This window comes from Coregonus lavaretus (assembly GCF_964263955.1).
Source record: "Coregonus lavaretus genome assembly, chromosome: 20".
NCBI classification, from domain to species: Eukaryota; Metazoa; Chordata; class Actinopteri; order Salmoniformes; family Salmonidae; genus Coregonus; species Coregonus lavaretus.
In genome coordinates this window covers 48,674,359-48,686,027 of record NC_140007.1, presented here as the reverse complement: position 1 = coordinate 48,686,027, position 11,669 = coordinate 48,674,359, and the positions used below count along the sequence as shown (strand labels likewise).

The 11,669-nt window shown below is 54.0% G+C and overlaps 1 protein-coding gene and 2 long non-coding RNA genes across 5 annotated transcripts in view; 2 read left to right on the top strand and 1 right to left on the bottom strand.

Moving 5' to 3' along the window:
• Positions 1–3,413: 3,413 nt before the first annotated feature.
• On the top strand, positions 3,414–5,761 carry LOC311147740. 2 transcript variants are annotated; one of them, XR_014614810.1, is made up of 3 exons: positions 3,414–3,529; positions 3,790–4,802; positions 5,151–5,485. It is a non-coding gene; the product is annotated as an uncharacterized lncRNA (long non-coding RNA). The 2 variants fall into 2 exon arrangements; XR_014614809.1 differs by lacking the exon at positions 3,414–3,529 and adding an exon at positions 5,644–5,761 and having other exon boundaries at positions 3,709–4,802; positions 5,151–5,411.
• A 33-nt stretch (positions 5,762–5,794) lies between these two features.
• On the top strand, positions 5,795–8,074 carry LOC311147311. The gene is made up of 3 exons (XR_014614780.1): positions 5,795–5,946; positions 6,005–6,054; positions 6,510–8,074. It is a non-coding gene; the product is annotated as an uncharacterized lncRNA (long non-coding RNA).
• Positions 8,075–9,262: 1,188 nt separating this feature from the next.
• uba1 (ubiquitin-like modifier activating enzyme 1) overlaps positions 9,263–11,669 on the bottom strand; it is an 84,345-nt gene continuing 81,938 nt past the window's right edge. For both annotated transcript variants that reach the window (XM_084184251.1, XM_084184252.1), the window contains exons 22-24: positions 9,843–9,944; positions 9,658–9,758; positions 9,263–9,436 (exon numbers count right to left, since the gene is read on the bottom strand). In XM_084184251.1, the coding sequence (XP_084040377.1) occupies positions 9,301–9,436; positions 9,658–9,758; positions 9,843–9,944 (339 nt within the window). In that variant the 3' untranslated portion in view covers positions 9,263–9,300. The remainder of the gene's footprint in view (positions 9,437–9,657; positions 9,759–9,842; positions 9,945–11,669) is intronic.

The window sequence follows — 11,669 nt, the reverse complement described above, 5'->3', positions numbered from 1 at the left end:
ACCGTGACTCGTCAGTGAAGAGCACTTTTTGCCAGTCCTGTCTGGTCCAGCGACGGTGGGTTTGTGCCCATAGGCGACGCTGTTGCCTGTGATGTCTGGTGAGGACCTGCCTTACAACAGGCCTACAAGCCCTCAGTCCAGCCTCTCTCAGCCTGTTGCGGACAGTCTGAGCACTGATGGAGGGATTGTGCGTTCCTGGTGTAACTCGGGCAGTTGTTGTTGCCATCCTGTACCTGTCCCGCAGGTGTGATGTTCGGATGTACCGATCCTGTGCAGGTGTTGTTACACGTGGTCTGCCACTGCGAGGACGATCAGCTGTCCATCCTGTCTCCCTGTAGCGCTGTCTTAAGCATCTCACAATACGGACATTGCAATTTATTGCCCTGGCTACATCTGCAGTCCTCATGCCTCCTTGTAGCATGCCTAAGGCACGTTCGTTCAGATGAGCAGGGACCCTGGGCATCTTTCTTTTGGTGTTTTTCAGAGTCAGTAGAAAGGCCTCTTTAGTGTCCTAAGTTTTCATAACTGTGACCTTAATTGCCTACCGTCTGTAAGCTGTTAGTGTCTTAACGACCGTTCCACAGGTGCATGTTCATTAATAGTTTATGGTTCATTGAACAAGCATGGGAAACAGTGTTTAAACCCTTTACAATGAAGATCTGTGAAGTTATTTGGATTTTTACAAATTATATTTGAAAGACAGGGTCCTGAAAAAGGGATGTTTCTTTTTTTGCTGAGTTTAATTCTGTTCTTGTCTATTAATGTTCTGTATTATGTCATGTTTCATGATTTGTGTTGACCCCAGGAAGAGTAGCTGCTGCTTTCTCAATAGCTAATGGGGATCCCTAATAAAATACCAAATACATTCCATCACTATGCCTGGGTGAATCATTAACACATTCCATCACTATCCCTGGGTGAATCATTAACACATTCCATCACTATCCCTGGGTGAATCATTAACACATTCCATCACTATCCCTGGGTGAATCATTAACACATTCCATCACTATCCCTGGGTGAATCATTAACACATTCCATCACTATCCCTGGGTGAATCATTAACACATTCCATCACTATCCCTGGGTGAATCATTAACACATTCCATCACTATCCCTGGGTGAATCATTAACACATTCCATCACTATCCCTGGGTGAATCATGATGCATTTAGTAAGCCACACTCATATCCTCAAATACATTTCTAAGTTTACCCTAGACATGATTTACTAGCCTAGCCCCACAACTGTTTGTGCGGTCTTGCTGCCTTTACAATGACCACAGGACGTGATAAGACACAAATAGATGTGGGACGAGGCTAGTGCTGCATACTTCTCCCTCAACAGAAACCTTGAGTGAACAGAAAAGAGACATACCATCTTTTACATATTTATTTATTCATCACACTAAGTGCTCCCATGACAGCTATACCAGACCAACTACTACATGCCTCTTACTCTTCCACCACTGTAATGTATCACTGAAAAGTAAACAGAGCTGATGTTCCTAAAAGGTGCAGACTAGTCGTCCCAAAAGAAAACAGGAAACAAAATGAAATAGAGGAAAATAAAATGGAAAACTCAAGTCATGTGACCCCTTTCCCTTAAAGCCAGATAGCGGGGAGAGGGAGGCATTTCCCTTAAAGCCAGATAGCGGGGAGAGGGAGGCAGGAGTCACACACACCTGTTCCCGGACCAGCCTGTCAGCCTCATGTTACAGTTAGGGCCAGGACAGACAGGGGTTCATTTAACGCAAATCTTTATTTACAGTCAAACTAGAATCCAAGGCAGTGATTTTGATTTGGGAGCAAAATAGACTTCCTGCATTTCTGTTTTTACAAATTTGATAACGAAAACCCTTAATTCGCATTACTGGGTCATGTCATGACTTGTGTTTTAAAATGCAAAGCAAGGGTCAGGGGAGGACAGAGGGGTGTAACATGTTGGTTCATAGCCCTGGTACGGTAAGCAGAGGTGTAGGGTTCAGGGAGAGGGTAGCAGGGTTCAGGGAGAGGGTAGCAGAGGTGTAGGGTTCAGGGAGAGGGTAGCAGAGGTTCAGGGTTCAGGGAGAGGGTAGCAGAGGTTCAGGGTTCAGGGAGAGGGTAGCAGAGGTGTAGGGTTCAGGGAGAGGGTAGCAGAGGTGTAGGGTTCAGGGAGAGGGTAGCAGAGGTGTAGGGTTCAGGGAGAGGGTAGCAGAGGTGTAGGGTTCAGGGAGAGGGTAGCAGAGGTGTAGGGTTCAGGGAGAGGGTAGCAGAGGTGTAGGGTTCAGGGAGAGGGTAGCAGAGGTGTAGGGTTCAGGGAGAGGGTAGCAGAGGTGTAGGGTTCAGGGAGAGGGTAGCAGAGGTGTAGGGTTCAGGGAGAGGGTAGCAGAGGTGTAGGGTTCAGGGAGAGGGTAGCAGAGGTGTAGGGTTAAGGGAGAGGGTAGCAGAGGTGTAGGGTTAAGGGAGAGGGTAGCAGAGGTGTAGGGTTCAGGGAGAGGGTAGCAGAGGTGTAGGGTTCAGGGAGAGGGTAGCAGAGGTTCAGGGTTCAGGGAGAGGGTAGCAGAGGTGTAGGGTTCAGGGAGAGGGTAGCAGAGGTGTAGGGTTCAGGGAGAGGGTAGCAGAGGTGTAGGGTTCAGGGAGAGGGTAGCAGAGGTGTAGGGTTAAGGGAGAGGGTAGCAGAGGTGTAGGGTTAAGGGAGAGGGTAGCAGAGGTGTAGGGTTCAGGGAGAGGGTAGCAGAGGTGTAGGGTTCAGGGAGAGGGTAGCAGAGGTGTAGGGTTCAGGGAGAGGGTAGCAGAGGTGTAGGGTTCAGGGAGAGGGTAGCAGAGGTGTAGGGTTCAGGGAGAGGGTAGCAGAGGTGTAGGGTTCAGGGAGAGGGTAGCAGAGGTGTAGGGTTCAGGGAGAGGGTAGCAGAGGTGTAGGGTTCAGGGAGAGGGTAGCAGAGGTGTAGGGTTCAGGGAGAGGGTAGCAGGGTTCAGGGAGAGGGTAGCAGAGGTGTAGGGTTCAGGGAGAGGGTAGCAGAGGTGTAGGGTTCAGGGAGAGGGTAGCAGAGGTGTAGGGTTCAGGGAGAGGGTAGCAGAGGTGTAGGGTTCAGGGAGAGGGTAGCAGAGGTGTAGGGTTCAGGGAGAGGGTAGCAGAGGTGTAGGGTTCAGGGAGAGGGTAGCAGAGGTGTAGGGTTCAGGGAGAGGATAGCAGAGGTGTAGGGTTCAGGGAGAGGGTAGCAGGGTTCAGGGAGAGGGTAGCAGAGGTGTAGGGTTCAGGGAGAGGGTAGCAGAGGTGTAGGGTTCAGGGAGAGGATAGCAGAGGTGTAGGGTTCAGGGAGAGGGTAGCAGGGTTCAGGGAGAGGGTAGCAGAGGTGTAGGGTTCAGGGAGAGGGTAGCAGAGGTGTAGGGTTCAGGGAGAGGGTAGCAGAGGTGTAGGGTTCAGGGAGAGGGTAGCAGAGGTGTAGGGTTCAGGGAGAGGGTAGCAGAGGTGTAGGGTTCAGGGAGAGGGTAGCAGAGGTGTAGGGTTCAGGGAGAGGGTAGCAGGGTTCAGGGAGAGGGTAGCAGAGGTGTAGGGTTCAGGGAGAGGGTAGCAGAGGTGTAGGGTTCAGGGAGAGGGTAGCAGGGTTCAGGGTTTAGGGAGAGGGTAGCAGAGGTGTAGGGTTCAGGGAGAGGGTAGCAGAGGTGTAGGGTTCAGGGAGAGGGTAGCAGAGGTGTAGGGTTCAGGGAGAGGGTAGCAGAGGTGTAGGGTTCAGGGAGAGGGTAGCAGAGGTGTAGGGTTCAGGGAGAGGGTAGCAGAGGTGTAGGGTTCAGGGAGAGGGTAGCAGAGGTGTAGGGTTAAGGGAGAGGGTAGCAGAGGTGTAGGGTTAAGGGAGAGGGTAGCAGAGGTGTAGGGTTCAGGGAGAGGGTAGCAGAGGTGTAGGGTTCAGGGAGAGGGTAGCAGAGGTTCAGGGTTCAGGGAGAGGGTAGCAGAGGTGTAGGGTTCAGGGAGAGGGTAGCAGAGGTGTAGGGTTCAGGGAGAGGGTAGCAGAGGTGTAGGGTTCAGGGAGAGGGTAGCAGAGGTGTAGGGTTCAGGGAGAGGGTAGCAGAGGTGTAGGGTTAAGGGAGAGGGTAGCAGAGGTGTAGGGTTAAGGGAGAGGGTAGCAGAGGTGTAGGGTTCAGGGAGAGGGTAGCAGAGGTGTAGGGTTCAGGGAGAGGGTAGCAGAGGTGTAGGGTTCAGGGAGAGGGTAGCAGAGGTGTAGGGTTAAGGGAGAGGGTAGCAGAGGTGTAGGGTTCAGGGAGAGGGTAGCAGAGGTGTAGGGTTCAGGGAGAGGGTAGCAGAGGTGTAGGGTTCAGGGAGAGGGTAGCAGAGGTGTAGGGTTCAGGGAGAGGGTAGCAGGGTTCAGGGAGAGGGTAGCAGAGGTGTAGGGTTCAGGGAGAGGGTAGCAGAGGTGTAGGGTTCAGGGAGAGGGTAGCAGAGGTGTAGGGTTCAGGGAGAGGGTAGCAGAGGTGTAGGGTTCAGGGAGAGGGTAGCAGAGGTGTAGGGTTCAGGGAGAGGATAGCAGAGGTGTAGGGTTCAGGGAGAGGGTAGCAGAGGTGTAGGGAGAGGGTAGCAGAGGTGTAGGGTTCAGGGAGAGGGTAGCAGAGGTGTAGGGTTCAGGGAGAGGGTAGCAGAGGTGTAGGGTTCAGGGAGAGGGTAGCAGAGGTGTAGGGTTCAGGGAGAGGGTAGCAGAGGTGTAGGGTTCAGGGAGAGGGTAGCAGGGTTCAGGGAGAGGGTAGCAGAGGTGTAGGGTTCAGGGAGAGGGTAGCAGGGTTCAGGGAGAGGGTAGCAGAGGTGTAGGGTTCAGGGAGAGGGTAGCAGAGGTTCAGGGTTCAGGGAGAGGGTAGCAGAGGTTCAGGGTTCAGGGAGAGGGTAGCAGAGGTGTAGGGTTCAGGGAGAGGGTAGCAGAGGTGTAGGGTTCAGGGAGAGGGTAGCAGAGGTGTAGGGTTCAGGGAGAGGGTAGCAGAGGTGTAGGGTTCAGGGAGAGGGTAGCAGAGGTGTAGGGTTCAGGGAGAGGGTAGCAGAGGTGTAGGGTTCAGGGAGAGGGTAGCAGAGGTGTAGGGTTCAGGGAGAGGGTAGCAGAGGTGTAGGGTTCAGGGAGAGGGTAGCAGAGGTGTAGGGTTCAGGGAGAGGGTAGCAGAGGTGTAGGGTTCAGGGAGAGGGTAGCAGAGGTGTAGGGTTAAGGGAGAGGGTAGCAGAGGTGTAGGGTTAAGGGAGAGGGTAGCAGAGGTGTAGGGTTCAGGGAGAGGGTAGCAGAGGTGTAGGGTTCAGGGAGAGGGTAGCAGAGGTTCAGGGTTCAGGGAGAGGGTAGCAGAGGTGTAGGGTTCAGGGAGAGGGTAGCAGAGGTGTAGGGTTCAGGGAGAGGGTAGCAGAGGTGTAGGGTTAAGGGAGAGGGTAGCAGAGGTGTAGGGTTAAGGGAGAGGGTAGCAGAGGTGTAGGGTTCAGGGAGAGGGTAGCAGAGGTGTAGGGTTCAGGGAGAGGGTAGCAGAGGTGTAGGGTTCAGGGAGAGGGTAGCAGAGGTGTAGGGTTCAGGGAGAGGGTAGCAGAGGTGTAGGGTTCAGGGAGAGGGTAGCAGAGGTGTAGGGTTCAGGGAGAGGGTAGCAGAGGTGTAGGGTTCAGGGAGAGGGTAGCAGAGGTGTAGGGTTCAGGGAGAGGGTAGCAGAGGTGTAGGGTTCAGGGAGAGGGTAGCAGGGTTCAGGGAGAGGGTAGCAGAGGTGTAGGGTTCAGGGAGAGGGTAGCAGAGGTGTAGGGTTCAGGGAGAGGGTAGCAGAGGTGTAGGGTTCAGGGAGAGGGTAGCAGAGGTGTAGGGTTCAGGGAGAGGGTAGCAGAGGTGTAGGGTTCAGGGAGAGGGTAGCAGAGGTGTAGGGTTCAGGGAGAGGGTAGCAGAGGTGTAGGGTTCAGGGAGAGGATAGCAGAGGTGTAGGGTTCAGGGAGAGGGTAGCAGGGTTCAGGGAGAGGGTAGCAGAGGTGTAGGGTTCAGGGAGAGGGTAGCAGAGGTGTAGGGTTCAGGGAGAGGATAGCAGAGGTGTAGGGTTCAGGGAGAGGGTAGCAGGGTTCAGGGAGAGGGTAGCAGAGGTGTAGGGTTCAGGGAGAGGGTAGCAGAGGTGTAGGGTTCAGGGAGAGGGTAGCAGAGGTGTAGGGTTCAGGGAGAGGGTAGCAGAGGTGTAGGGTTCAGGGAGAGGGTAGCAGAGGTGTAGGGTTCAGGGAGAGGGTAGCAGAGGTGTAGGGTTCAGGGAGAGGGTAGCAGGGTTCAGGGAGAGGGTAGCAGAGGTGTAGGGTTCAGGGAGAGGGTAGCAGAGGTGTAGGGTTCAGGGAGAGGGTAGCAGGGTTCAGGGTTTAGGGAGAGGGTAGCAGAGGTGTAGGGTTCAGGGAGAGGGTAGCAGAGGTGTAGGGTTCAGGGAGAGGGTAGCAGAGGTGTAGGGTTCAGGGAGAGGGTAGCAGAGGTGTAGGGTTCAGGGAGAGGGTAGCAGAGGTGTAGGGTTCAGGGAGAGGGTAGCAGAGGTGTAGGGTTCAGGGAGAGGGTAGCAGAGGTGTAGGGTTAAGGGAGAGGGTAGCAGAGGTGTAGGGTTAAGGGAGAGGGTAGCAGAGGTGTAGGGTTCAGGGAGAGGGTAGCAGAGGTGTAGGGTTCAGGGAGAGGGTAGCAGAGGTTCAGGGTTCAGGGAGAGGGTAGCAGAGGTGTAGGGTTCAGGGAGAGGGTAGCAGAGGTGTAGGGTTCAGGGAGAGGGTAGCAGAGGTGTAGGGTTCAGGGAGAGGGTAGCAGAGGTGTAGGGTTCAGGGAGAGGGTAGCAGAGGTGTAGGGTTAAGGGAGAGGGTAGCAGAGGTGTAGGGTTAAGGGAGAGGGTAGCAGAGGTGTAGGGTTCAGGGAGAGGGTAGCAGAGGTGTAGGGTTCAGGGAGAGGGTAGCAGAGGTGTAGGGTTCAGGGAGAGGGTAGCAGAGGTGTAGGGTTAAGGGAGAGGGTAGCAGAGGTGTAGGGTTCAGGGAGAGGGTAGCAGAGGTGTAGGGTTCAGGGAGAGGGTAGCAGAGGTGTAGGGTTCAGGGAGAGGGTAGCAGAGGTGTAGGGTTCAGGGAGAGGGTAGCAGGGTTCAGGGAGAGGGTAGCAGAGGTGTAGGGTTCAGGGAGAGGGTAGCAGAGGTGTAGGGTTCAGGGAGAGGGTAGCAGAGGTGTAGGGTTCAGGGAGAGGGTAGCAGAGGTGTAGGGTTCAGGGAGAGGGTAGCAGAGGTGTAGGGTTCAGGGAGAGGATAGCAGAGGTGTAGGGTTCAGGGAGAGGGTAGCAGAGGTGTAGGGAGAGGGTAGCAGAGGTGTAGGGTTCAGGGAGAGGGTAGCAGAGGTGTAGGGTTCAGGGAGAGGGTAGCAGAGGTGTAGGGTTCAGGGAGAGGGTAGCAGAGGTGTAGGGTTCAGGGAGAGGGTAGCAGAGGTGTAGGGTTCAGGGAGAGGGTAGCAGGGTTCAGGGAGAGGGTAGCAGAGGTGTAGGGTTCAGGGAGAGGGTAGCAGAGGTGTAGGGTTCAGGGAGAGGGTAGCAGAGGTGTAGGGTTCAGGGAGAGGGTAGCAGAGGTGTAGGGTTCAGGGAGAGGGTAGCAGAGGTGTAGGGTTCAGGGAGAGGATAGCAGAGGTGTAGGGTTCAGGGAGAGGGTAGCAGAGGTGTAGGGAGAGGGTAGCAGAGGTGTAGGGTTCAGGGAGAGGGTAGCAGAGGTGTAGGGTTCAGGGAGAGGGTAGCAGAGGTGTAGGGTTCAGGGAGAGGGTAGCAGGGTTCAGGGTTTAGGGAGAGGGTAGCAGAGGTGTAGGGTTCAGGGAGAGGGTAGCAGAGGTGTAGGGTTCAGGGAGAGGGTAGCAGAGGTGTAGGGTTCAGGGAGAGGGTAGCAGGGTTCAGGGTTTAGGGAGAGGGTAGCAGAGGTGTAGGGTTCAGGGAGAGGGTAGCAGAGGTGTAGGGTTCAGGGAGAGGGTAGCAGAGGTGTAGGGTTCAGGGAGAGGGTAGCAGAGGTGTAGGGTTCAGGGAGAGGGTAGCAGGGTTCAGGGAGAGGGTAGCAGAGGTGTAGGGTTCAGGGAGAGGGTAGCAGAGGTGTAGGGTTCAGGGAGAGGGTAGCAGAGGTGTAGGGTTCAGGGAGAGGGTAGCAGAGGTGTAGGGTTCAGGGAGAGGGTAGCAGAGGTGTAGGGTTCAGGGAGAGGGTAGCAGAGGTGTAGGGTTAAGGGAGAGGGTAGCAGAGGTGTAGGGTTCAGGGAGAGGGTAGCAGGGTTCAGGGAGAGGGCCGAGACACTAAGCCACTAAAGGCTTAGCAGCATTAAAATAACCAGATACACAAAGTCTACAGGTCCAATATACACGCTCCTTTACCCCTCTAGAACCTCCCCACGCCCCTAACCTCCCCACGCCCCTAACCTCCCCACGCCCCTAACCTCCCCTAACCTCCCCACACCCCTAACCTCCCCACACCCCTAACCTCCCCTAACCTCCCCACACCCCTAACCTCCCCACGCCCCTAACCTCCCCTAACCTCCCCACACCCCTAACCTCCCCACACCCCTAACCTCCCCTAACCTACCCACACCCCTAACCTCCCCTAACCTCCCCACACCCCTAACCTCCCCACACCCCTAACCTCCCCACACCCCTAACCTCCCCTAACCTCCCCACACCCCTAACCTCCCCTAACCTCCCCACACCCCTAACCTCCCCACACCCCTAACCTCCCCTAACCTCCCCACACCCCTAACCTCCCCTAACCTCCCCACGCCCCTAACCTCCCCTAACCTCCCCACACCCCTAACCTCCCCACACCCCTAACCTCCCCTAACCTCCCCACACCCCTAACCTCCCCACGCCCCTAACCTCCCCTAACCTCCCCACACCCCTAACCTCCCCACACCCCTAACCTCCCCTAACCTACCCACACCCCTAACCTCCCCTAACCTCCCCACACCCCTAACCTCCCCACACCCCTAACCTCCCCACACCCCTAACCTCCCCTAACCTCCCCACACCCCTAACCTCCCCTAACCTCCCCACACCCCTAACCTCCCCACATCAGTTCATAGGGGCTTGTTTGTAAAACTATGTGCATCCCGAATGGCACGCTATATAATGCAATACTTTTGAGTGGTCAAAAGTAGCGTACTATATAGGGAATAGGGTGCCATTTTAGACGCATCCTTAAACACAATCAGGGCTCCAATAACCATTTTAACCAAGTGATGGATCCAAAGCCAAAACCTCTCCTCCCTCAGTGATTCAGTCTCCCCATCCCCGGTGTGTGTGTGTGTGTGTTCAGTCTCCCCATCCCCGGTGTGTGTGTTCAGTCTCCCCATCCCCGGTGTGTGTGTGTGTGTTCAGCGGATGGTGTATCTGACGTAGGGAACCTCCACATCTTCGTCAGTCAGGTCGTTGCAGCACAGCTCAAACACCAGGGCTTTAACATGCTTCCCCAGCTTCTTCTTAGAAACCTTGGTCACAATCTCAGTCATCCTGCAGAGGAGAGAAGAGGTGACTCAACATTCTCCACCAGGCATCTCTGTCAGGTGGAGAAACCTCCGTTTCCTCAAGTTAAACATTCTGCTCATTCCCGTTGTTGAATGGCCATTTCAGACATCTCAACGAGGGCAGAAACTCCCATATGTGTGTATGTTGGTGTCCATCCTGTCCTAAGTCTGAACAAACAAGGTGAGTTTATAAAGAAGGGAACTCACGGCAACGCCAGCCTCTCCTTGAGTTTAGCTGCAGGCATGAAGAAGGAGTAGAGCATGGAGACTCCCTGAGACAGCATGGTGATCTCCAACTGATGCTCATTCTACAGAGGGGATGGAAAGGGAAATGTTCTAGAAACTGAACAACGTATACTCAACCATAGAAACACACGAGGGGGCAGGCGTACCTTGAAGTAGTCGAGGAACTGTCGGAGTGTCATCTCTTCTCCACTGGGCTGCAGACCCTTCACCTCAAAACGATCCCACAGTGACCAGTCAATCTCATAGTACTATGAGGAAGAGAGAGCGGAGAGATGGATGGAGAGCGGCGAGATGGATTGAGGGAGGAGAGAGATAGAGGAGCGATGGAGGGAAGTAGAGAGGAGAGGAGAGATGGAGAGAAGTAGAGAGGAGAGATGGAGAGAGGGAGGGAGAGGAGAGGAGAGATGGAGGGAGAGGAGAGATGGAGGGAGAGGAGAGATGGAGGGAGAGGAGAGATGGAGGGAGAGGAGAGATGGAGGGAGAGGAGAGATGGAGGGAGAGGAGAGATGGAGGGAGAGGAGAGATGGAGGGAGAGGAGAGATGGAGGGAGAGGAGAGATGGAGGGAGAGGAGAGATGGAGGGAGAGGAGAGATGGAGGGAGAGGAGAGATGGAGGGAGAGGAGAGATGGAGGGAGAGGAGAGATGGAGGGAGAGGAGAGATGGAGGGATGGAGGGAGAGGAGAGATGGAGGGAGAGGAGAGGGGGAGGAGGGAGAGATGAAGTGAGTGAAGAATATCTGTTAGTGCTACAACACCAAATGATTGGCCTGTCTCACAGCACTACACAGAGATCAATATAGGTATTGATTAAACAGTGGATTCTGTCAAGGTATTGATAAGGACATTTCCCTGCAGTTTCACCAGGTCCTACCACATACGTTAGTTCCCATACGGATATGAGCGCTCAGAATAGATTTTTGGATATGCCTGTGCTACAGTAAAGGAGATGGGTAATGTGACAAACTCACAGGGTGAAGCCAAGCTCATTAGCAGTCATCTAACAGTACCCCATCTAACAGTAACCCATGTAATAAAACACCTTTAGGAAATATGCTCTAGACTGCGCAATGTTTCCACTTTGAAGCACAGAAAACGTTTTAATGCACCCTCCCCTAAAGCCATCCCAGACTGTAGGATTCTAGAGGTATTATTATTATTATTATTATTATTATTATTATATGCCATTTAGCAGATGCTTTTATCCAAAGCGACTTACAGTCATGCGTGCGTACATTTTTACGTATGGGTGGTCCCGGGGATCGAACCCACTACCCTTGGCGTTACAAGCGCCATGCTCTACCAGCTGAGCTACAGAGGACCAGAGAACCGGGGTGTTGCAGTTCCAGACAAAATGTTCACACAGAGGGCAAATTCCTGGGTTGTAAACGATTTTTTGACGTCTTGTTCAGGGTGACAGGGTCAAGGTCTATACTACCGGGCTCGCAGCCCTATCACCCTACTACCGGGCTCGCAGCCCTATCACCCTACTACCGGGCTCGCAGCCCTATCACCCTACTACCGGGCTCGCAGCCCTATCACTCTACTACCGGGCTCGCAGCCCTATCACTCTACTACCGGGCTAGCAGCCCTATCACTCTACTACCGGGCTCGCAGCCCTATCACTCTACTACCGGGCTCGCAGCCCTATCACTCTACTACCGGGCTCGCAGCCCTATCACTCTACTACCGGGCTCGCAGCCCTATCACTCTACTACCGGGCTCGCAGCCCTATCACTCTACTACCGGGCTCGCAGCCCTATCATTATACTTACTATGCTAGTTTATTAGATGGGACATTTGTAAAATGACATTTAGTTATCTGTGAGAGTATTGGTTAGTTCATGATAGTTCATAGTAGTTGGTAGTAGTTGGTTAGTTCATAGTAGTTGGTTAGTTCATGATGGTTCATAGTAGTTGGTTAGTTCATTGTAGTTGGTTAGTTCATGATGGTTCATAGTAGTTGGTTAGTTCATG